Source organism: Manacus vitellinus, unplaced genomic scaffold, assembly GCF_001715985.3.
Source record: "Manacus vitellinus isolate BGI_N305 unplaced genomic scaffold, ASM171598v3 scaffold_14_pilon, whole genome shotgun sequence".
Taxonomy (NCBI): Eukaryota; Metazoa; Chordata; class Aves; order Passeriformes; family Pipridae; genus Manacus; species Manacus vitellinus.
The window spans coordinates 9,724,231-9,749,223 of record NW_021939063.1 but is presented as its reverse complement, the minus strand read 5'-3'; the positions used below and the strand labels follow the sequence as shown (position 1 = coordinate 9,749,223).

The window sequence follows — 24,993 nt, the reverse complement described above, 5'->3', positions numbered from 1 at the left end:
GTATGACTGATATAAGTACAGCTTCTGCTTTCACTCTGAGCACGCAGAACTGTGAGCACAGTGCCTGTGGTTGTGTTTCATGTGTTGGAACTGAGCTCTGCCCCAAAATGCACCAGTGGTGGCTCTCATTGCCTTCAGCCATTGCACAGAGCCAGGGCAGTCCCTGCTCCGTATCTAAGGCACCTTTGTCCTACATCTTTGTGGGAACATTTTTCTGACACAGAAGTTACCTTTATCCAAAACACACAAATCATTCAAGCGTGAATTCCGGCCTTCACCAGCTCTGTGAGTTGGCAGGACTCAATCTGTTCTCCAGAGCAGTACCTTTAGAGTCACCAACGCTCTTGGTGCCGTCAAAGGCTGGTTTTCACCCCTTTGGAGGGCAGCAGGGACCTGATCCGACTGTGAACTGCTGGCATTAGAGCTGAGGCTGCTACAACGGGTGGCACCGCCGGGCAGCAGGGGCACGGTGGGGGCACTGTGGGGGCACTGAGGGCACTCTGAGGGCACTAGGGGCACCGTGAGGGCACTCTGAGGGCTGTGGGGGCACTGTGGGCACTCTGAGGGCACTGTGGGGGCTCTGAGGGCACTGTGAAGGCACTGAGGGCACTCTGAGGGCACTCTGAGGGCCGCCCCAGGAGCTCGGGCGGCGGGAAGCGCTGCGCGTGCGCAGCCGCACCCCTGCGATGGAGCCCCGCGCCCCCGCAGTTCCCGCGGCCGCCGCGCGGGGGCGGCAGAGCCCGGGCGCGCTGAGGGACCCCCGGGCGCGGCCCCGCCCGGTCCCGCCCCCAGCCCTCTAAAAATGTCTTTTTAACAAGGAAACCCTCTTAGTTGCACCTCGTGCGCTGACGACCGAGACCTGCGCTCTCTTCCTTATGAGCCCAGAATGTGTACGAGCCCAGATTTCCCATGTAGCTCTCCCCGGTGCAACCCGAGTGCCTCCTTGTCCACAGAAGCCATTCCTTCCCCGCAGCCATCACCCACCCCTCCTGACAGCAGGAGCAGTCTCCGTCCCACTCTTACTATTCAGTAAGAAGGGCTCTGCATTAATTCTACCCCTCCCGTTAACTCCTACCTTGGGATCATCATACTCTTCCTTGAGGTTTCCACACCCAGTGTACTGCCACAGCTCTGCATTTTAATAGTAAAGTTACAGTCTCCTAAGGACTGTTCCCCTCCCTTCTCCCCCCACTCAAGGCATTCCATGAGTGTAAAGGAGCTGTGATGACAATATGCAGAAGTTCGGGAAAACATGGTGTAGTGACTTTTTGTAGGACAAAGGCAAGTGTACGTCCAGGAGGCACTGGGACTATAGGGCATTGCAGATTTTAACACTCAGACCCTGTCTCCCATTGTCAAAAGAGGGCAGAAATTGAAACTTATTCTCGCAAATGACTACCAACCCCAGCAGATGCACTCAGGGTGCACAAGGTCACATTTCATTTCCAGTATAAAACAGTAAAGCCATTTTTAAACAAAACCGAGATGTAAAGAGAAAGTATCACATCTTAACAAAAAGTATTTATTCAGACTAAACAAAATGTACAATGTTCCCAAAATGACAGTGAGTTTTCATGACTCTCTGAAGTCTGCAAATCCATTGAGTAACTCGATCACTTCTTACCCTGCAGTTTAATCAAACTACTTTTTGCCAGACTTCTTTATTCCACCACTGGCTGCCAAAAGAAACAACACAGCTGGTTAGATGACTGTGACACAGTTCAGCTACAAATTCAGTTCCTCATAAAGTCGATTCCCCCCTTGGGCGTCTGTACAGCCCAGATCCCCACTGGTTTTCATCTCACACACTTTACTCTGAATGAGAGACTGACTTAACATTAGAAACTAAGTTTCTCCTGGAAGCAAATATGCCCCATGAATCTACAACAGAACTAAATATTTCAAGAGTTACTTTGTTCCTCCATTGTTAATGTTTATTTCTTATACAGCAGGAGCATAGTCTGGTCAAATCAAATTCGAGGCTAAGGAAATAAATGCATCATTATCCCTATAGCAACCAAAGCCAAAAGTTGGGATCAAAGGTCTACAGAAGCAGGTACTGGAATGATGAGAATTCTAGTTCTCTGGAATTATCTGTTCCCTGCAGTCCTATTATTGAAGACACTAAAGCAGGGTGAAAGAACACCACGTACTGACACAGCAACAAGTGTGGCATTTTTTGTAAATGCTGTTTTTCACCCCATGTGTCAGGTACAACCAGTGGGAAGGGAACAGCAAGGCTGCACCAAGACAGGCTGCAAGGGCCGAGGGTCAACAACAGTCTCTGCAGTGCACCATGATTCCAGCAGCATTGCCTTGCTGAGGCTCTTGGGAACAGGCTGAGCCTGCCACAGTAACACAGCAATCGTTACCTGCTTTGGCAGGCATCAGACAAGGACCACATGACTGACATTCAGCCTAGAAAAAGGCAGAGTAATAATGGCAGGAAAGAACTATGAAGATCTGTGAGTTGAAGCGACCTACACAGAACGAGTTTAGGATGGTAAGGACAGAGCAGAGGCTCAAGGAATTCTTTTGCATCACTCTGTAACACCAAAGACATTCTGAGTCCCACACCCACACATTTTTTGTACAGGGATAAATGAGAAGAGCTAGATCAATCTGAGATAAACAAGAACCACCCCAAGTCAGTGGGACTGGATGGCACTTCCTCCAACAGCACCAACAAGTTCTAACGAGAAAATGCAGAACTGCTGGCTAAGATTTGAAACATCAGTACAGCCACAATGTCAGAGGACTCACTGACTGCCAGCAAAGCTCCCAGATACTGAATAGGTTCTGTAAAGAACTGGGTAACTACAGATGCAGTCTGACCTCGATCTGTTAGAAGATAAGAGAGTCTGGAACAAAGCAAAGGGATAAACAGTGTTGTGAAAGTTAAAAAGGACTTCTGTAAAGAGTAAATCCTTCCTCAGTGACCTGCTGGAACTCTGAGGTTATAATTAGGTGTATGGATAAAGTGAATCCATATCATCATAATTACATTTTCACACAGCATCCAACAAGATTCCATAGCAAAGGCTGTTAGTGAAACTATGGGACTATTGGAAAGGTCTTTCTGGGACCTTTCAAGACTGAAAGTTTGCTGAAGAATAGGAAGCCAAGTGTGGAGTTGAACAGTCTGTGAGTGCAGACTCACATTAACAGTCTCCTGCTGTCACTGAGACAGAGACCAGGTTCAGTGGGCCACCAAGATGCACCCTGTGAACTCTCCTCTGTGACACCACATCCTTTACAGTCTAAAGGCAAAAAGGTTGAAGCCAGACTGATTTCCAGCCATCTTTTTTTTTTCTGCCATGAATCTCCCACTATAGAAGAAATTCATCCTCTCAGAGGACAAGCACTGGATTTGTTAAACCTGGGACACTGTGGCAAAGCCTACATATAATACACCTGGAAAGAAAAGGCTGGTATGCTGAGAGTAGGAGTGTCTCTGCACATCCCACCAGAACAGGTCAGCATGCCAAACACAGTGTTTTACCTGCTAAACCAGAACCTGCATCAGGAATTTGGGGGTGAAATTGCACAGCCAAAGAAAAGAAAGAAAAATAAATAGCCTCTATTTGTTACATATAATCTGTACCTGCCATCAACTTGCTGGTCTATGTCAAATAACCCAGAGGTACCTGCCTTTTAATGTTTGTCAAGAAAAAACATTAAATTTTTGAAGTCAGCAAGTCCTCCATCTCTCCTGTCAGGATGGCACCTCACTTACCCAGAGGCCCTTTTCCAGCAGCTTTTGCTTTCATCTCCTCAAGTTTCTTTTGCTCCTCCTTCTGCTTTTGTTTGAATGCCAGATCTGTCTGAAGGAAAGAACAGCAGCATTTGTTAACATCTCTTCCCCCCACCCAAAATTGAAGAACAACTGACAAGCACTGAGAAACAAACGTAATGCTCAGCAGCAACCAACACCTGACCGGACTGAGGCAGGATGGCTGAATGCTGCTAAATGTGCAAAACTTCGCAGAACTATCACCAAGGTTTTTGCTGTACCACAACACAATGGCTAAACTTTAACTTTGTATGTTTGGTCTTTCTGGAATTATTTCCCCTGGCATAACCTTGTTCTGAGATTATGATACCTCTGAATGACAAAGGTTTGTCTAACCTAACACCATTCACTAACGTGCCATCAGTGGCACATGCAGCCTGGTGCACAACAAAATTTGGGATTACATAGGATGTAAGTAAAAAGGTTGCTTTTACCTAAAAAAGCATTCATTTCAAATAAATCCTCTCACACATATGTCACCTTTTGCTGGGTTTAATATATTCGTATTAGTTCCAAGAAATCTATTGAGATTGCTGGCAAAATGTACAGGCAAGCCAGCTGTTGAGCATCCCTATTGGAACAGCCTCTGGAATTCAGGACAGCTCAGACATACTGTGTCCCTCAAACACACATTCTTAACAGATACCAAGACTGAAAGGGAACACAGTTTTTTTTCTTGGCCTTCAGGACTTTGGGTAACGAAACTGAGGACCTTGACAAATGAGATTCCATGGACTCTTCACCAATCCAGTCCATGTCTCAACTACCTTTGTAACTGCAAAGCTTTCCTCTTCTTTCAGTTAAAGCTTCTCTTACTGCAATGTCACCCTATTACTTCTCCTAACTACTCCTCAAAGAACAGAATATTCTGTTTCTATCTCCAGGTTCTCCTGTTTGTTGTTTTATGTCCTGTAGGCTAAAGTGTCTTTCCTAATAAATTAATCCCTCACATTTATTCACTTCTGTGGGTTTTTTTATTGCAATGTGTTGCCCCTAAGTACTTGCAGTACTGCAGGGCTGAGAGGAAAAATAAATATTACATCATGTTTAACACACAAGACTTTTTTTAATATATCTTTATGATTTTCTTCTTTTGCAACACCTGATTTTGCAGGTGTTCAGTATACGATCCTTTCATGTGGACCTGCAGTTTAGCCAGTCATTCCGCTCATATTTTATAACTTCATCAATCTTTTCAAAGAAAGGGACTTAGCACATACGCTTAATTAAATAATCCATTTTTTTCAAACTTTCCCTGATTTGTTAAGATTTCTTTGAGCACTAGTCTTGTCTCTGACAGTCTGTGGCTCCTCCAGATTTTCTGTTTCCTACCAAAAGAATAAGCCATATTGTCAGTCAGTCAACCACCCAAGACACCAATCAAAATATTACTCAGACTCTGATCAAATACAAAATCCTTCAAAACCTCACTCAGCACATCCTTGCAGACAATGCTTTGAGAGTGCAGCATTTCAGCAAGCTGCACCATCACATTCTGTCACCTTCCAAGGCCCCATTCTTGCCTTGCATTTGAGAACACTACATGAGTTGGCAACAATAACCTCATATCTCCTGGGGTTTATGCTCATGCACTGCCTTGCTGCAGGAGAGAACCTCCTTTGTTTGCCACAGTTTTATTAAAATCCACAATGGCTATTAATTTTTATATTACTATAACTTGGATCTTTGTAAGCCCTTAATTGGTTCTACCATTTCTCTAACAATAAAGCTTATTTAGAAAGCTATGATTTTTTTTCCCCTTTTTCAAAGAGACACTGTATTTGCCTTTTTCCAGTCAATGGTGCCTCATCCATCATCCACTATCCTCAGAAATAACAGCTGACACCGATACTCTGAGCCCTTATGTTTGAGTATCTCTAACACATGATCCACTAGCACTTAATTTATTCAAACTACTCTGTTTGTACCCTGTCTCAGGCTCCTGGGACCAGAGTGATTGTCTTATAGACTTCAGACCTCAGCAAGGGCATTCCAGGCTCCTCCATTAGCCAGCACTGCTGCATCCACCAGGAACGGGGGGGGATGCTACCGCAGAACGGTTTGGGTTGGAAGGGACCTTGAAGATCATCCAGTTCCAACCCCTTGCCACAGGGAGGGGCCTTAGAGAGGGCCACGTCCAACCTGGCCTTGAACACTTCCAGGGATGGGGCACCCACAACTTCCCTGAGCAACCCGTGCTAGGGCCTCACCAGCCCCGCAGTGAAGAATTTTTTCCTAATATCTCATCTAAACCTACTCTCTTTCAATCTGAGGCCGTTCCCCCTTGTCCTGTCACTGAGATGCTCTTGTAAACGTCAGGGAACACCCAACGCAGCCGGGCCCGCAGGGGCTGAGCCCCCGGGGCCTCCCCCGCCGCCCTACCTCATCCAGGTCCTTCGTCTGCTTCTTCGGCTGCTTCAGCGGCTTCTTCTTGCCGCCTGCAAAGACAGAGGACACAGTGAGGGCCGGGCGGGGCCGGGCGGGCGGCACCGGCGGGTCCCGGGCCCGGCCTTACCCTCCCGGCCCGACATGGCTCCGCGCTCGCTCCGCCGCCGCTCCCGCCCCTTCGGCCTCGCCGCCCGCTTTCGCCGGGGCCGGGCAGTACGGAGCGGCGGCCGGCCGGGCCGGCGAGCGGCGGGGCCGGGCGCGGGCCGGGGCGGCGCGGGAAAGGGCCCGGGCGGGGAAGGGAGGGACGGAGGGGGTCGGTCATGGGGGAAAAACGGCTGCGGGTTGGGGGCGGCGCGGCGGGAATTCTGTGTTCGCCTTTTTTTGGGCCGGGATGAGACGGACCCGTAAAACGGTCTGGCCCGGCACCGGCTGTCGGTGTGTGCGGCAGCTTCGGGAGGCGTGTTTGTGAAGGGCTGCAGGCGGAAAAAGCGTTTCTTACAAGGGAAGCAAGAGCGGAGCCAGGCAGGTTATCTCAGGTTAACCTCTCGTAACTTTCTCGTGTCCTGTGAGCTCAGGCTGAGATCACTTTCTTCACTGGCTGTATGTGACTTGTCTGCATAGAAATTCTCCTTAAAATCTCAGCTTTCTCCCTCTTTTTGCTATATTCCAATAGGCTGAACTTTTGCTAAAGCTCTTCGTGTAGTAATGCGATTAAAAGAGGGGAATTTTGCAGTCTGGAACAGGCAAAGCTGAGCTGAGGTTTAGTACATGGCCTGCAGTATAAGACTAGGTGTTGTAAACAGGGACATGTGTGAGTGATGCTGGAAGGAGAGAGAACTCACTTCATTTCCATGCCTTCTGGGTTTGATCTTACGTGTTGTTATGCATATAAAACAACTGCTAAGATTTTCATAGTGCCACTTGGCGTTATTACTATTTGTTAGAAATACTCAGCAGGGAATGAACTTGTGGTGTTCAAAATTAGCTAGCCAGCTAAAAAGCTGATGAAAAACCACTTTCCAGATGGAACAACCCTTTCTTGTGGAGATGCCTGTATAGCCACCTAAAATTAACATTGTTTTATTGTTTTAAAATAATTAAAAATACTCTGCAACAGCTATCAAGCTTTCTCAGTAATTCCTGGTTTTTTATTTTATTAGTCAAAACCTAATATAGTCATACTCAAATTTCATATTAAACCTTATTTGAAAGTTTTCCTGTTTCCAGTTTTTGGAGGAATGTACTCAATAGAAAATTAAGATCATATTTACAATAGTAGACAATAAACCATAACTAGCAGCCTGCTTTTGCAGTGTAGGCAAGAATTTTAAGCTCATTTTAAAATGCAGCCCAGCTGTGTGTTCATTATATGAGATTTTTCTGATCTTGTGGCTCTTCCTTTTGTAGGAGGTGCCTTTTCTAGGCACTGTCATGGGAATACTTCTTGTGTTCAGTTCAGCATTTATGTGTTTTTTATTTGTCTTTTATTTTTTGTCTGCGCACCCTTCAACACGTCACGTATCTGGCACGGTGTAAGATAAAGGAAATGATCGAGCCACACCACTTTTATTAACAAGATTTTTTCCCCTCTCTTGTCTTTTTTCTTTTTCTGTCTTTTGTAGAGTTGTGAGTACCTGTGAAACCATAAGGCAGAATTTCGTAGTGCAGTCACTGCTGTGCTGAAGCACTAAATTCTTCTGAAGCTACTCCTGCTGGCCCTGGATCTGCACATGACTGGTGTGCACGCCGTGAGTGAATTAATAATCAAGAAGCATGAAGCATGGGGGGAGTACTTCCTAACAGCAGAAAAGCAGGAATCTGTGGCACAATTGCACTTTATTGAAATAGTGGAAAGTTTTCTAGGTAAGCAGTGGTGTAAAACCAGCAATGGTTTAGCCATTCTTGAATTGGTTGGTTTTGGTACACATGTAGTTAGTTTTAAGAGCTATAAATCAGCTATACTTCAATAACTTTTATTTTTATTCCTCTTACTTGTAGCACATTTACTCCGTGATTAAGTTGAAGACATGGGGCCAATGAAATATAAATCAAGTGTGTCCTCAGTGTCCTGTGGCCTGCAATACCACCATTCGTTGATGAAGTGGAGTCCCAAAGTGAATTTACATGTAGTGAGGACTTACTGCTCCTCAGAGCCCAAGAGGCCTGAAGCCAAGTCTGCCATAGAAATGGCCATGGGGCTCCTTCATCGGCTCACGGAAACTGGGACTGTGATGGGAAAAAACTCCCTTCAAAAAGTGTCTGCAACATGCAAGAATTGGTGGGACAGATATGAAGAGTTTGTTGGAATTAATGAAGTTCGAGAGGCTCAAGGGAAAGTAACAGAGGTAAACATGAAGATAATGTGGAATTTTAAAACTTATGAGTTAAGCTGTGTAGCATAATCACTGGCTGTGAGGCAGGAAAGATCCTCCAAGGAGAATCATGTCTTTTTTTTCTGCTTTGACTGACTGTGCAGGTACTGTGAATGTGTTCCAGGCTATGCATGTAGTAAATAGAGTTTATCTCTTGGATTGAAATGGAGTGTGGTTTGTTTTGTTGTTGGGGTTTTTTTTCCTCCCCCCACCCCAGATCCCCCATCCCCTCCCCAAAAAAATTGTATGAATAGCAATATAGGTCTGTATGGTAATAAGTTTCTAAAATAAATGCTCTTTCTTCTCAGGCAGAAAATGTCTTTATGGTAGCTCGGGGGATAGTACGAGAGGCTCGTGAAAATGTAGAAGCCCAACAGATTAAACTGAAGGAAATTCGGGACCGCTTAGACAGGGTCTCTCGGGATGACACCCAGTATTTAGAACTGGCTACTCTGGAACACAGGTTGCTGCAGGTAATTTGTTGGTACTTTAGCATTGGCAAATATGTTGAAAATTTGTGTGCTTTGCTTCCGTCACTAGTGGCTGTTTTTGTAGATTGACAGTTCTGAAGAAAGTGATCCGAGTTAACTTCTTAGGATCCTTGCTTTAGTTAATTATTATCAGTGGTTTGATCCACTATGCAAATTGTATATGTTAATGCTAAAATAGGGTAGTAAATTTGGAGAAGAAAACTGCAGATAATGAGCCTAGAGAATTAGTTGTTGTAGTGGTGACCTGTACATGAGTAGTCAAGAAAAAGCTGCCATTCAGTGAATTAACCTTCCATATGATGAGAGAAACTCTTTCTGGTTAATCCATGAAAATTCAGCTGCTTTTTCTGTGGCTGTGACACCCAGGAAATCCAGATGAAACTGCAGGAGCAGCAGGAGCAGGCTTGGAAGCAGGTACACTTGTGGCAAAGTTCAGGCAAGGAGTGGGTACCAATGTCTGAGAGAAAACTGAGCTCCTGCATCAGTGGGTAGAACACTGGGAAAGAACTAGAGAGCTGTAATTGTCTAAATATGGGATCAGATTTGTCTGGATGAGACTTAAAGAAGAACTGAGCTCTGCATGACCATGAAGAAGGGTAGAATTCAAGTCACTGCTGTCTGTAAGGTGGTGGTGCCATCTCACAAAGGAAATATGTACTTGGAAAAATAATTCAGAGAGAGGCAGGAAGAAAGGGAAGACGTTTGTCTGTAAGAAGGGTAAAATAGAGAATGCAGAAGAATAAGAAGTGTGTTCATCAGATGAAACTATCTGAGATGTCCTTTTCAGTCCTATTTTCAGTGCCCTCTGAAGGGATTTGAAAGTGAAAGGTGTAGTAAGGGTGGTGTCTGGAGAAGTTATCAGGGCTGAAAAAGTGAACTCATACCCTTTTTCTGTCATCAGCACTTGACAGATTTTCATGTACAGGATCTTCAGCTGTGATTCCTGACAACCTTTTCCATTTCTCAATTTTGACTTAAAATGATGTCTCATTGACTTAAGTAGGATTAATAAAGAAAATCCCACATTTAAGGGAAAATTTCTGAAACCGAACTAATGGATGTTCCCAATTTTCCTTCCTTCATCTGCATCAGGGTTTCGGGGTTTATGGGACTTCTTTAATTTATTATAGACTATATAGCTTCATATTATACCTTCTCCTTTAATCACTATATTTCTTGCAGGAAGAGAAGAGGTACCGAGCTGCATATTTAAATGCAGAAGAATCAGAGAGAGAAAAATTCTCTCTCTTCTCTGCAGCTGTAAGGGAAAGCCATGAGAAAGAGCGCACAAGAGCTGAAAAAACTAAGAACTGGTCTATTATTGGTTCTGTGCTGGGAGCCGTTATAGGTGTTCTGGGTTCCACCTATGTAAATCGAGTAAGGCTGCAAGAATTGAAAGTCTTGGTGCTTGAAGCACAAAAGGGCCCAATAAATTTACAAGAAGCCATCAAAGAACAGGCCTCCAACCATTACTCACAGCAGAAGGATCTCAGTGATGTCATAGAAGACCTGAAAAGTGTGCTGCAAACAACAGCGTCGCGAGGAGTAAAAGAGGGCGCTTTGTTAACTAGAGAAACCAGGAATGACTCCATAAAAATAGATTCACTTTTAACTCCTTTAAACGAACAGCTAAACTACATTAAACAAGTCAGTTCATGTCTAGGGAGTTTACAGCAGCAGTTTAACAGTCTGCAGGAAAGTATCGCACAGGTGCTGTCTGAGATGCAGAGTGTCAAACTGGCGATCCACTCTAGGCCTACGGAAAGGGTGATCCCGAGGTCTTCAGGGGAGGGCAAGGGCCAGGCTTCTGCTGTGAGAGATGTGATTTTAGAATTGTGTGATACCGAGCGGAGACTGGAAACGCAAATCAAGAGAAGTTCTATTTACAGCACTGCACTGACGTGTGCTATGTTTGCTATTACTCTGCCTGTACTCTATATTATACTTAAAGGGAACTGATCCCTGATCAATTGCCACAATTTGCTAGATTAATAAAGGTAAACTTGCACTCTAAGTAGTTAGAGTACAAGTCCAAATAAAGCTGCCTTAGCGTTTCTCGTTATGCCTTCTCCTGTATATTTGAAAAACTTGTAAAGCCGTGGTCCATATTCTGCTGCAGGATCCCTGTTAAGTCTCTGTCATGTGCTGTGCATTTAACAAGCAAAGGAATTGCTACAGCTGATCTGTTGATTTCATTCACTGTTTCACTCTTACTGTCTAGTCTTCTATATCGAGACAGCATCCCCAAATGGCCCTCTGAGTCCCAGATTGCAGCCATGGGGCCCCAAATGGCCCCCAGCAGACCCCAGGTTGTTCCCCTTGTTGCTCCCAATGCCCGTGTCACCCCACAGCGGTCCCAAATGTCCCCATCAGGCTCTAACTTGCCCCGCTGGGCCCCAGTTTGCCTCCCTGCTGCCCCCATTTGCCCAAGACAGGCCCCGTAGTGTAATCAGGTACATCCCCAGACACTCTGACCCAGCCTCAGCCACATGCCCTTACCCAGCCCCAACCCTCAGCTCCATACAGCAGGCACTGCCAGGGCCCATCAGCTGCAGCCCCTGGCTGCCTCCAAGGCCCCTTGAGATTCTGGGCTTCAGGCACATTTATTGCTGGCACAGCCAAGTGTTGGGGCCCAGCCCCATGGGCTCTGATGTCCTGCCATCCCCACTGTTCCCCTCTCCCCAGCTGGGGGCACAAGGAGGCATCATCTTCCAGCCGCACAGTGCCAGAGCTGAGCTGAAGTGACCCCCCTAAGTCCTGTGCTCCCCCAGAGCCATCAGTGTCTCCCCATGGTTCCTCTTCTTCTCTACCAGGACACCACGAGGCTCTACAACCTCTGCACTGCCCAGCACTGTGGCCACTGCTGGACCAAGTGACAGAGCCTGGTGATACACGAGACACGCTGTACAGACATGGGACCTGCATTGTACCTAGAACTAAATAAAACCAGAAACAAACAAAAAACTTAAGGGCAAAAATTTCTACTTGCTTGGTAAAATGACTCCTAATGTTTTGTGCATGGACAAACTGCAAAACTGTGAAGAAATCATGAGCAAAAGTAGAGAGGATTACACATGAGGCGTTTAGATCAACGATAGAGTAAAAGAATCATTTGAACTGGAAATCACAAATCCAGCTCCATAATGAATGGTGGAATAAATAGTATTAGGAATGAACTGTGATGATTCACTACCTATAAGAGAGGTGAAATGTGCAAAAGGTGGTTTTGGGAAGCTCCACTGCTGATTTATATATTGAGTGTTTGGAGTGGGAAGTGAGTAACAAGCATTTGTTGGGGCAGAAGTTTGATCTACTGGCTTGAAAACTGGGATAAAAATTCCCATACACTTAGCTGTGTCAAGAAGTGTGCATACAGATCAATAAAATTTTTCAAGTCTGTAAGATTTCATTTTATCATTTCACAAATATTTTTACAGGTTGTACTTCTTGCAGGAGCTTGATGAAAAGAAGAGGCAAGCGTGTAATTAAAGGGGAAGGAATAGTGCAATTGTTCTATTTGTAATTTGCCAGCACTGGTCACTAGCCACTAGTCACAAACGGAATTTTATTCTAGTTTGTTTGGGTTTTTTTTAGTCTAATGACATAATGTAGGGCCTCCTTACTATGTAACTGGCTGAATTTGTTATTCAATATCACTGAAAGTGTGGATTATATATATATGAACATGGTTTTTAAATGCTGAATGTCAGGCAGCTAAACTTGAAAGTCACGACAATGCTCACTGAATTGTACTTGGTGGCATCAAAAATGAGCAGAGATCTGAAGCTAAACTTGTGTACAGTACATGAGAATAAAAACCCAAGGATGGTTTACTGCTCTAAAGAAGTCTGGTTTTTACCCTTTTAAAGATGGTATTATGATAGTCAGTAGCTTTAGCTCTACACAGAGTTACAGGAGGCAAAAGTCAGTCAATGACTGTATGAACAGTCAATGAACAGTAGCAAATTAATCTGTGATAAATGATTGTTTGAAATAGCCTAAAGTTTGAGAAGAGCTGGAAGGTGTGATACGTATCAGGATGAAAATAACAGGGTCTCATCCTTTATAGGGAGTTTTGAAGACTCAAGAATAGATTCTGTGTGCAGCTCTGTACAGCTGGCAAAGCTCCTTGTTCCAAGCGATTACTGTGGTTCGCTTAGTTCTGCTCTTCTTTGCTAAATCCTCGTATGTGAAGTGACAGCAGAATAATTTCAATTAGGAAAAAACCCTTGTAATTAACTGTGACTATATAATAATTAGGAGAGAAGATTTGTGTATTCCCTCAATCCTGGATTAATCATCACTCCGTTGTGGCAGTGATCTAAATGTGCAGTTTGGCGCTGCACCGTATGTGCACCCCAAAGCCAGAAGGTGTGGCTGCAGCAGTAGCAGCTGTACCTGAGCTGGCTGAAGGCAATATCCAGCAGAATGCTATAACATAGATTATATGTATAATCTGCTTACTACTTTATGCTAAACCTTTGTCATGGTAATGCAGGTGGCAAATACACGAGTTTGAACAAAACCAGCACAGCTCTCTGGGGATGTTTACCTGGGCACTCACATTAGTTCAGGTACATTTGCAGTAGCAACAGTGATTTACACAAAGCCGAGGGACATCTCAGTGCATGTTTCCTGATGATTCAGCCAGGATTAAGTGAATACTTTGTTGCCTGTGCTCTTCTGGGCTACTTCAGTTAAAAAAAAAAAAAAAAAAAAAAAAAAAAAAAAAAAAAGGCATTCTGTTGTTCTATACCTTTGGGTTGTTAATAAGGTTCATAATAGATGAGTTTACCTCTGGAATGAGGGTTCTCAGCAGAAGCTCTCCTCAACAAGTAGGTTCTGCTTGCCACGGCCTTTTGAGACTTAAATTCTTGCTCTTTCTATGAGCAAAGACCTCTCTCTGGGCAGGATGGCTCAGCCAGCCCTGTGTCCCAGATGTTCATCAGTCTGGGGGGATGGTGGTTGCAATAGCGTGTACAGATCTAGTGAGGCCAGGGACAGACCTGGTTACTGTGTGTAGGGCAGAGGAAGCCTGTGCTGATTCGACTTAATTCCACTGTCTGTCAAGACGCAGAAGCTAAGCTAGAGAGGGAACCTAATAAGAGCAACAGGAAGCCCTTTGATAGACATTAACTATAGAAAAATGAGAGGCAGTGGCCTGAGCTAAGCTATTTTGAGTTCTTACTGCTTCATGAGAAACCACTAGTAACTCAAAAGCAAACAGCCTCGTGGCTATGGAAATAACTTTGAATGAGGTCACTGCAGACTTCTAACAGTAGGTGCATTCTGAAGAGAAAAGTTGCCATTCCTTCACTCTGAAAGGACTAGAAAATGTTGCTTATGAAGGCAGGACAAAAGCAATTATATGTAGTGTCACAATCAGGATATATGTATTTATTTATTAACACTCCAGTTTTGACTGTTCCATTCTAGGATCCTGGTCGGAAGTCGCAGGTGCTGTTGTTGATTTCTTTGTAACTTTTTGTCTGGAAAAGACAGTTCCTTTCACAAAATACCTTCCAAAAACAAATACTTCCCTCTTTGTGGAGCTTAGGAGTGGTAGAGATGTCCTGTTTACCTCAGAAACAGGACTGAGACTTGCAGTAGGAGTGAGGTTTGTTAGCTAAGAAAAGGGAGACAATGCTGGATTTGTCCATAATATATTTAGAACTGTACTTTATTGCCAGATTTCTGCTAGCAAGTTATATTCATAACCTTCCTTATAAAACATAGAGAAGTGCAATTTCTGGTGCTTGGCAATTCTAAAATCCAAGAGGGTCTGTGCTCAAATACAGCAGCAGGCTCCAAGATAAAGGGATTGCCACAAGCATCCCAAGCTTGTTTTGCTGAGTTCTGCAGGGAGAAAAGTAAACCTATGCAAATAGGTGTGTGCTCAGAGTCTCTTGCTCTGCTCCTGAAGGTTCTGGGGTGCTAGGCACTGCTCGTATTCAAAAGCAGATCCTTGAACACTGGCAGACTGCTGTGAGCAGAACTGTAGGTACCCAAAAGACCATAACAAAGACCTTAATGCTGTTTCTAAATGTTCTGACAAACTGAAAGCTTGAAAGAAACAGAGTCAGGTATGAAATAGGGTAGATAGAGTTAACCTTCTGTTGGTCCCTGAATTACTGCTCTAAATGCACTTAATTCCCAGAAGCTATAGACAGTATTCACACATCCCTTGTGACTTTCTTAACCGTCTCATCCCCTGCTTGGAGGGGAGGAAGAGTGAGAACAAAATCAAAAGGAGCATAAGCAGCTGCTAGCCTTGTGATTATCATAATGGTTATGTAAGAAACTTAGCTAACCTGCTTAGAACCAGACATGAACAAGGGCTTTTATAGAAGAGGATCCTTTAGGGATTTAAATATATTTTTTAAAAAAAAGCTTCTGAATAAATGGAAATCAAAAACTGTTTAAGTTTCTTCCTCAATATATTTGCGTTTTGTGTGATACGATTTTCAGCTGTGTAATGTTTGAGGACAGCTTTTTCTCTAGAGTTTGTTCGGGTTTGATTTTTTTTTTTTTTTAAGAACTGCAAGATTTTTGTGCAGAATGATCAAAACTCCTCCCGGAAGGGGGAGTGCATAATCCCACATCACTCAGGAGGGCTGAAAGTACAGTAAGAGGGGTAAGAGGGGAGCACTATAACATCCTTAAAGTGCACAGAAGCTCTTCTTGCCCTGCTCCCAAAGCAGCCAGCTCCCTGTACCAGCCCTGCCATGGGGCAGAAAGAAAAGTTGCTCCTTGCCAATATGCTCTCATGGGACTTTTTGCTGCTTTTTAAGTGAAGCTTGCAGATGTTTTTTGCCAGACGGAAGGGGCTGCAGGTTGGGACTGGCTCTGGAGGAAAGGCACAAAGAGGATTAGCGTTTTGAGTCAGGAATGGGTTGGAGCAGAGAAAAGTTGGGATTTTTTTTTTTTTTTAATGCTCTTAGTCACCAAAACTGGATTTTGGTGGATGCAATTTGAGTGCAGTTAAAATGTCTCTGATTAGTGAGATGATAATTCTCTGTTCAGTGAGCTCTAAGCTGAAGAGCGATTCAGTGGGTAGGGCGTGGAAATCAGGTGGCTTTTTCTGTATGAGGAGAAGAGCAAGTAAGGGATCATCTCCTCATGAGAGTCCTCATGGGCTCTGCATACAGTAGGCCCCAAGGACTCCTCAGCATAATGAAGCACCAAGGAGCAAAGGTCCAGAGAGGCAGCCGGAAGCTGCCTCTGCAATAATCCTTCCTTTGGGAGACTGTGATCATGCTGCCAGATCCTGGGGACTGTTCTGCATCTCTAAACTTTCAGACATATTTTTTCCTTCATAAAATGGTCTTTTTGGGGGTTGAGGGTGGGAGTACGAGAGACTGACGTATTGTAACAAAGAGAGTAGATGTTTAATGACACTTCTGGACATGGGACTTGTACCAACTATGTTCCTCTGAAATGCCAGAAATGTATGTGGGAGGGAATTCTGATTCAGACTTTCAGAGCAGCTTTATGTCTTCAGTGGAGATCTGTATCTTCATCTGTAGCCAAAAAGGAAAAGTGATGGGCACCCCTGGAACATGCTGAACTCTATACTTTGCACAGCCCAGGCCAGTCCACTCTTCCTCAGAGTTTGCTTACACCTCCAGCTCCTGTATCACTTCTGCATGTCCTCAGATACGTGTTCTTTTTCCAAACAGCATTTGTGGCTGGGTGCTTAGGTCATAATTTCATCTTTTGTCCGTGGTCTCCAAACATCTGGCAGTCAGCTCAGCAGGCAAATGACCAGTACTTACAGTTGGTCACTGCATGTATAGCAAGTCAGTTGTTAGACTAACTGTATATTCTCTGATCAACAACACAACAGAATGCAGCACATCTGGGGAACACAGAAGTTACACTGTGAGCGAGAAAAATGGGAGCATTAATTCTGTCCCTCAGTAGAGCTGTTACTGACAGAACTCACCCCTAATTCAGAGACAGGATTTTATGCAGTCAGTTCTTGAGGGCAAGAAATGTCTTTGTCTCTTATACAGTGCACCAGCCTCTGCTCTGCTCATGACTGGAGCTTCCAGCTTCACAGGAATAAAAATCACAAAACCAGCAGTCAGTTTATATTACACATATCACTTCAGGCACTTCTGCTTTATGGTGCTTTTGTCTCCACCGACTTTCAGGTGGAATGGTATGTCCTTGCTGTTTTGCAACTGGAGATAAGTATGCTTTTGTCACATTCTTCAGTCTCGCTAATGTGCTGGTTCACAAATACTCTGCAACTGGGAACTGGGCTGTGCCTAAGTCTCCCGACGCTGTGTGTGTCCAGGGTGACTCCTAAGTAGGTACAGACCGGGTTCGCTGTCAGGTTTGCTGCTGTTTTGCTCCCTGTGGCCCGTGCCCGCTGCAGATTCTCGCTCCCTCGCACCTCTTGGCTGAGGACAGCCGAGTACAAAGGCTTGTCGAACCCAACACCAAAGTCGCATCGCTACAAATGAAGAGAGGAGAGAAACGCTGCGATTTCCTCCCAAACTCACAGTGTTAAGCCCAGCTCTCACCAGCGGCGCTGCGCCCTCGGGCCGGCCGGCAGCGGCCACTCGTTTTGGCGGCAGCGCCCAGAACAGCCTCCCCTCCCCGGGCCTCGCTCGTTAACGGCAGACGGCAGAGGCCCGTCGTGCCGAGGGCATCCAGAAGCCCCGCTCCGCCGCCGCCCTCCGGCGGGGGTCCGGGCAACGGCGCGCCGGGGGCGGGGAGCGCGCGAGGAAGGACGCACGGCCGCCCTTCCGCGGCAGCCAATGGGTTTCGCCGCAGCGCGGCGTGGGGCGGGCAGAGCACCCGGCGCGCGCGGCGGCGTGGCCTCGGCGGGGGGCGTCTTCTTATGGGCGGAGGCCGCTCAGGGGGGGCGGGCGGCGGCGGGGGCGGGGACCGGTAATCGCGGTGTGGGGGCAGCGCTCGGCGGCGGAGCGGAGTGGAGCGGGGCTGGCCGCCGCGCAGGTGAGGGCGGCGGGCGACGGGGCTCGGGAGGGGGCGCGGGTTGACACCGCCGGCGGCGGGACCGGCGCGGGCGGGGGAGCTGCTGCCGGGGGTCTAGGCGGCGGCCGGCGACAGGTGCGCCCGGGCGGCGCGCTTTGTCTCCGCTGGGGGGTGGGCGCGGACCCCTCCGGAGCGGCGGCGCCTCCCGGGCGGGCGAGGGGGCTCCGGTTTGGACAGGGAGAGCCGCCCGGCCCGGGCAGCCCCGCGGAGGGCTTCGCGCCAGAGCGTGGGAGGTCGCCGCGCTCCGCGCCCCGGCAGGAGGAGGGGAGGAGCGGGCGCGGGAGCTGGCGAGCCCTTCCGCCGGGCGGCAGGCACCGGGCGGTGGCGAGGGTGGTTGGGACGGGGCGAGCCCCCCGGCGACCCTGGCGAGGGCTCCGAGGGAGTGTCGGCCCACTCTGTGCGGTGGCTCGGTCGGGCAGCCCGTGCGGCAGCGCTGGAAGGGGTGCCTGGCCCTCGCCCCACGCCTGGGATGGCACTGAGTGGTTGATTCCTGTTGGTCTGGAGATCTCATTTTCCACCTTGAACGCATTCCTTTTGGAAGAGTTTGCAGCAAGTGTTTGCGTCCCCCCCTCCCCGAGCAGGTGTGTTTTCTGTTCCAGAAGTTGCAATTTGAGCTCTTTCTTTTCTCGAATCTAAACTTTCTGTTGCTGCTGCTTTATCTCAGGGCAACAGTCTGGAACAGGAATAGTCCTGGGGGAATATCTGGAGTGCTGAAGGAAGGGGCTACAACCCTGTGCCTTGTAAAACAGCGGGGTCAGTATTTTACTGAACAAGTGCCTTATTCTGTGTGAGGCTGAATGTGATCTGCTCATTTGTGGCCTCACTTTTTGAACAGGGGTCAAAGGATTGTTTTGCCTTGTGTATAAAGTGCAGAAATCAATGACTTATATTAACGATGTGTCTGTGTGACGTCAGGAGCTAAGCCAGTGATGAAAACAGTCACCCCGAATCAGGAGGAAGCTGATGCACTGAGCTGTTGTGCTACGTGGTTTTGCATTCTAATGGGGAAATTGCTGTTTCCCCTTATTACAAATGGGGCATGGAATTGCACAGGTTTTAGTAGGGTCACTTTGAGAGGCCAGGAATGTCTAACAGAATCCCAGAGAGAAGAAAGCAAACAGGTTATGGACAGAAAAGAATCTGGCGGGGAAGGTGACTCGTGGGTAGTCTGGTACTGAATGGACTATGTCCATGCTCATCCACACCTCTGTGTAGCAGAACTGGAATCTGTAAGCCAGGGACTTGCTCTGAGTTAAGATTTAGGTAGAAAGCATTTACCATAGCATGATCATATATGGAATTTTCTCTTCAAATTTCTTCCAACATGTGAAAAGAGTTAGGTTAGTAATACGATTAACAATATTTAATAAGATTAAAATCACCAGCATAACTCTCTTGAGAAAGGTGGGTGCAGACTGTCAGCAGTTGACACTTAATCTCTGCTTTCTCTCACGTGAGCGCTGTGAAGAGTTTGGGCTCCAAGACTCTGCCTGCTTTTCAGAACAGAAAAATTCTGTCCTCGCCTGCTGACAGCTCAGGTATTGCCTTACCTTTCATGTCCACCAACAGCATCATATTCCCAGCGGGGCCACGGGATGTTCCCATATAAGGGCAGAGGGAATAGCTGACAGAGGGCTGTGAGGAGCGTGCAGAGCCGTTCCCTTCGGTGCCAGTCTTTGTGTGGAGCAGGGTTGTTGCTGCGAGTGTTGCTGCTGCTGGCACGCTTGGGCTTTCCTGGCAACGCCAGCAGAGACTGCGAGGAAACAAGTCTGAAAAGTATCTGTTGCTGCCGAAGGTGGCCCCGTGAGCCTGGTAAAAGGCTGCCTGCCAAATAAGCAATGCCAGTTGTATGTTGGGTGTGCTCTGAAGGAAAAAGCACCCACCCAGGTTGCCTGTGTGGGGTGTGTGCTATCCAGCACTGTCCAACGGGAAAACAAAAGTATTTGCACTTGCTGTCTCCCACTATTGCTATTGACTTTCTAGAGGGGTTCCTTTAGCCAGCAGTGATGGGTACAGGGAGGCATGGTATCTTTTTTAGCAAGTTTAGTGTTGGCTGGGGAGAGAGAACAACAGATGAGGGGAAGTTCAGAAGATGAAGCAGCCACTTCCCACAAATTCTTGGGATTTTTTCTGGAAAAAGCTCTACTTCTGAATTGGGCAGATTGACATTATTTCTCTTGTCATCTTCCTTTCTGTCTCAGTCCTTCCTGCTGCCTGTCAAAGCAAACTCACAAGGACTTCAGTTTCTCCTCCTCATGACAGCCTCTCCATCTGTTCTGTTTTTGTTTGTAGCTGTTTTTTTTTTCTCCTGAAACTTCAAATTGTCTCTTGTAGCCAAGTTCTAAGCTGAGCCCTCCCAAACTTGCATAAGGGTATCCTGGAGGAAGATGATAGGACTTTGATTCATTTCAGCTTGCAGGCTGTGCAGGGTGGTAGCAGTCAGAGGAGGCATGAGCCTGCCTGCTTTCTCGTAAGAATTAGCCCTCTAGATATAAGCTAGTTTCAGAAAGCAGGGTTTGGACTGGTGCCCTTTTTGCTCACCTGGATCTTCAGGGAAACGTCTTTGTGCTCTGGATGCTGGGATCTGGTGTGCTCTACTGACTCTCCTTTGCATTCCCCATAATCTTTTAAAGCCCTGGATTTGATTTGCATTTATTTGTGGTTCTTGTGAGTATCTGATTGCAGGATTACTGTATCTGAAAGGATTCATCTTCTGCTGTTCATCAAAACCACAGGAGGGCTGCTTTTGCCTTTATGGGAATGTGCCAGCTGGTCTTTCATTGTGCTGGTATCATTTTCCTCGTCCTATTATTGGAGGCGTCTTTGATGACCTGATGGTTGCGATGATATCTTTAGAGAAGAATCATATTGATCGTTATTTGAGCTTTGTCTGGTTTGCTCTCGGTGCCGGAACACAAGTCTTAGAAAATTCTTGCATGTGTTTTTCAGGAACAAGCATTCGAGACATTAGGAGCATGTGCACGGTCTTGTGACATGATACCATTGTTCCGGAAGGCAGAGCAGATGCTTGATTTAGTTGGGAAACAGCAAACTCATGTGTTGCATGGTCTTTACTCCAGCACAGTGGCGAGAGCCAAAAGACCCTTCCCGTTGGCACACTCGGTCTAAGGGACTCCCCCAAAACAGCATGGAGGGGTTTTTGCTACCTGCATGGTTCTCTGTAACCATACAGAGCCAGCCTGCATGCCATGGTTTGCTACAGGGATAACTGAGATGCTCCCCTGCTTAACAAGCTGGCTGGGGTTGTAGTTGCTGGAGCTCAGACTTGCAAAGGTGCGAAAACATGAAGCAGGATGTTTGGACCTGCACTGACACGCAGCCCTGACTAATGGAAGAACCACGGTGCTTTGGTGTGAGCTCTTTAAGGCTCTGCCTTTTCTCCCCAACTGCTTAAGTAATAAATGTGGGGGACTTGTTTTCACTGCTAATAATTTTTTTCAGCCAAGTAGTAACTAAGACATCTGAGCTATTTTGAGGTTCCAGGAACCAGTTCCTTTTCATTAACTAGAAGTAAGTACTGCCTCCTAATGCTTGGCGGGGGGTGGGGAGGGAACAGAAGGAACAAATGGTGTCAGTTTGGGTGGATTTTATTTTTTTTTAATTGAATCAATTTTTAAATGGTTTCTAATATCCTGAATTTAATTTTAGAATTTCACTTTCAAGTCCTGCCTGCCCCTCCCAAGAAAAGAAAAGTGGGGAAAAATGAAGTAGAAAACTTTGTGTTAGCATGATCTGATTTTAGATGTTGATCAAAATGTGAAATGAATCTTCAAATGAGACAGATCGTAAGGAAATTCCCAGATGCCAGACTTTAATCTCATGTGAACTTTAGTGATTTGCTTACAGTATAAACACTGCAAGCACTGTGAGGAACACTTCTCCTGTGCCTGGCAGAGGTGTGAGGTTTCACTTTGCTTTTGGCTTTGAAGTTTAACTAGAGAACAGCGTGGAACCCCTGGTTGAGTTTCCCCAGCCTCTGCTCTGCACTGGCTCTGCCGCTCTCAAAATTTTTGGAACTTCGTAGCTACTCCCTTTGAGGAAATGATAATTGTTTCCCTTCTTGAAGTATCTGAACATTGTAATTTTATCTTGCTACTTGTATCTATTCCCAGTCCATCTCATGTGGGAAGTCTTTTGTCCCTATGTCACAGAGGCTGTAAGTAGATTGATCTCTGCTCCTGGTGGTGGTTTAATTAGGCTGGTTCTGTATTGGGGACTGGAGTTTAGGACTTGTGTGACCAGATACCCACCTAGAATCTGTGGTGAGCCATTGGGATACACAGCTGTAAGGTACTGACTAAATGGATTGCTGTTGCTTTGTGTCTGCAGGTGCAGACAATTTCAAGCCATCATCATTCTCTTTTGCACTTTTACTTAATTCTAATTTAAAAGCAGTGCTGCCTTTGGAATTTCTGAGTTTCAGTGAAAAAAAACATGTGTGTCAGCTTATCTCACATAATGTAGTACTGAATAGCAATGATGGGGTTCATCCTGCTGCTGAAGTTGCTGCAAGGAGTCTTTCTTGTGTCCTACCCTTCCGTGCAGCTCTGCTGTGGCAGGAGAATAGTTGTGCCTGGGACTGTGCAGGTGGGGGAAGCTGATTGTGTTCAAGCATTTGTCTATGCTGATGAAACTTGTTTTCTGACTAAATTGCATGCCATTCTATAAATAGGATGGGTATGTTTGACATCTTACCCTGTTATAATAATTCTGAAAATTACTACATAGAAGTAGTGTTTTCAGCTGAAGGCTTCTGCCCATATATGTCCATTTCAAAATGATTTTTATTCTTTTAGCTTTCCTGTACCACACCATTTCACATTTTTGTTAAGAGGCCTCCCTGTTCTTTGTGTGGAATTACCTAAAGAACTGGAGAGCCACCTGTTTCCCCCTCTGGTCAGACTCCTGAAGACTGTGTGATCTTGAAATCTCTCTGTGCCCTACGAGTGCGCATGCCCCCATCCTCCTGTGTGAAGCACTGAGGAATTTTTGGGTTCTCTAGTCTCCATAAAAAAATGCCAACCTCTGTGAACACCTGGCCAAGCAAATGCCTCAGAAAATGCTCCTTATGGTGCCTGGCAAGTGCGCTGTGCTCAGCTGGAAGTTGTTCAGACAACAAGAATTTGAAACAGAGGAACCAGGGCTTCAGAGATGCTCCTGCCAGACCAGACTTTGTCAGAAGCAGTGTCCTCACTGAAGCTGGTATAGGGTTTTGGACAGCTTGGAGTTAATGGCCCTAAAGCAACTCCCTCTTTAGCACTTTCAGCTTTGATACCAAGACTTTTTTTTGCATCAGACTAACCTTCTTAAAATGCTGGAGAGAGCAATTCTGTTAGTGAATTACCTAATAGGAAATTCTCATATATGAGAGCATTTTGGTAAATCTTCTGTGATCATCTTTTTGCTGTCTTCCAGAAACCAGAGTCATGAGCTCTTCTCACCTGTCCTCTACCGTCTCCTACCTTTAATGTATCTAAAAAAAATGCATGTGCTGGAGAGCTCTAGTGCAGAAGCAGTTCCTGGACTTCTGAATCCCACTGCTGTCAATGTTTTGATCTTTATTTGCTTTCTGCTTGACTTCTTGCATACAGATTGCAGTCCATTGCTGAGTGATTCTGCCCAGGAGAATGGTAAAGCGGGTGTGCAGCTGAATTAATTGCATGAGGTCTGTGTGTGCCACTGTGGGAAATGGAGAAGTAGTAACCAGGGGCTCTGTTTATTTGCCAATCTTTTTAGCCAGTTTAGCATTTTGATGGAAATTGCTGAAATGAGGCTGCAGAAATGTTGAAGTACCTAGAGAGACTAAGGCATTTGTGAATTTATGTTCTGATCCTTAGCTGAAATGCATTTTGAATTGCATTTCATGTCACCTTGCAACTGTTGAGAGAGATTTAAGACCGAGATCGCAAGGGCTTTTTGCTTTTGTCCTGCATGTCAGTGCAGCTTTCTCATGGCTCCAATGAAGAGGTGTGGTTCCCTTGTGTGACTGTGCCTTCTGGGGCACTGCTGTGCCTGCAACGGGTAACACTGACTCTTACTGTTTATTTCCTCCTTTGATCTAATTTTTTTCCTCTCTTTTTGGGATTTGTAACCAGAAACTGTTTTCCAGATGTGCGACAGCCAACAGAGGTGCAATTACAGAATGGCCCTGTGGGTGATTGCTACCAGCTTGTCCTCTTGGCAGCATAGGCAAAATTTGAATTGGCAAGAAGGCAGAGCAGTCCCTGCAGCACTGCCATCCCCAAGTGACTTGGTGTGCTAAGCTCCTTGGCCGTGGTAACAGGCAGTTGAAGTCCCAGTGCTGGAGTGTCTGGTTGTGCTCTGTGCCCAGCACTGCTGAGATGATGCAGAGCTAAAGAAAAAGGAGTGACAAGGCAGAGCATCTGCCATACAAATGCTGCTCTTGCTCTCTGCGCTGCCAAGAGGGCAGGTACCTGCAAGGTGACCTCCCACAGCAGCAAAGATGGGGAGAAGGGACTGTGTGTGCTTGCAGTGTGGCCATATGAGCAGCTGCACAGGACCAGATGAAAGAGCCATTTAGCCTGTTTTGCTGTTTCTGGGCTTGGGACAGTCAAGTCTCTGTCCTCACAGTGCCCAAGTCACCATGGCCCCTTCCTTCTCCACACTGAACTGGTCTACAGGGAAGGTGAAAGCCTGTGTCAGTAGCCTCAGTAACAAGCTCAGCAGAGTGCCACAAATCTAAAGGCTTCTGGGGGAGTGCTGACAATCATGCTTTCTTGCTTATTATATTTTAAAGCTGCTCCTGTGTATTTTAGTGGCAGTACTGGGCTGGATATTTGAACCTTGTAAAAGCATTTTCTCTGCATAAAACACAGGCAGCCCACTGCCACTGACGATCTTGCAAGTAGTTGTTCTGTTTCACTGCGGGTCTGAGGCCTGTACATACAGGCTGGTGGCATCA

General features: G+C 46.1%; 1 protein-coding gene and 1 long non-coding RNA gene across 3 annotated transcripts; one reads left to right on the top strand and one right to left on the bottom strand.

Annotated features, from left to right (window-relative positions):
* Positions 1-1,501: 1,501 nt before the first annotated feature.
* On the bottom strand, positions 1,502-6,359 carry LOC108638883. Its single transcript, XR_001920121.2, has 4 exons — positions 6,309-6,359; positions 6,176-6,231; positions 3,737-3,824; positions 1,502-1,676 (listed from the first exon to the last, which is right to left on the bottom strand). It is a non-coding gene; the product is annotated as an uncharacterized LOC108638883 (long non-coding RNA).
* A 206-nt stretch (positions 6,360-6,565) lies between these two features.
* Positions 6,566-11,080, top strand: CCDC51 (coiled-coil domain containing 51). 2 transcript variants are annotated; one of them, XM_018068440.2, is made up of 5 exons: positions 6,566-6,717; positions 7,804-8,044; positions 8,180-8,526; positions 8,862-9,026; positions 10,227-11,080. In XM_018068440.2, exons 3-5 carry the CDS (start codon positions 8,209-8,211, stop codon positions 11,001-11,003), a joined length of 1,260 nt encoding a protein of 419 aa, XP_017923929.1. In that variant the 5' UTR covers positions 6,566-6,717; positions 7,804-8,044; positions 8,180-8,208; the 3' UTR covers positions 11,004-11,080. The 2 variants fall into 2 exon arrangements, with proteins under 2 accessions (XP_017923929.1, XP_029814164.1); XM_029958304.1 differs by lacking the exon at positions 6,566-6,717 and having other exon boundaries at positions 7,651-8,044.
* The last annotated feature ends 13,913 nt before the right edge of the window (positions 11,081-24,993 follow it).

Coding starts and splice junctions, on each gene's coding strand:
- CCDC51 (XM_018068440.2), top strand. CDS start 8,209: ATGGGGCCAATGAAATATAAATCAAGTGTGTCCTCAGTGTCCTGTGGC. Junction 8,527..8,861: donor CTCAAGGGAAAGTAACAGAG/GTAAACATGAAG, acceptor CTTTCTTCTCAG/GCAGAAAATGTCTTTATGGT. Junction 9,027..10,226: donor TGGAACACAGGTTGCTGCAG/GTAATTTGTTGG, acceptor TATTTCTTGCAG/GAAGAGAAGAGGTACCGAGC.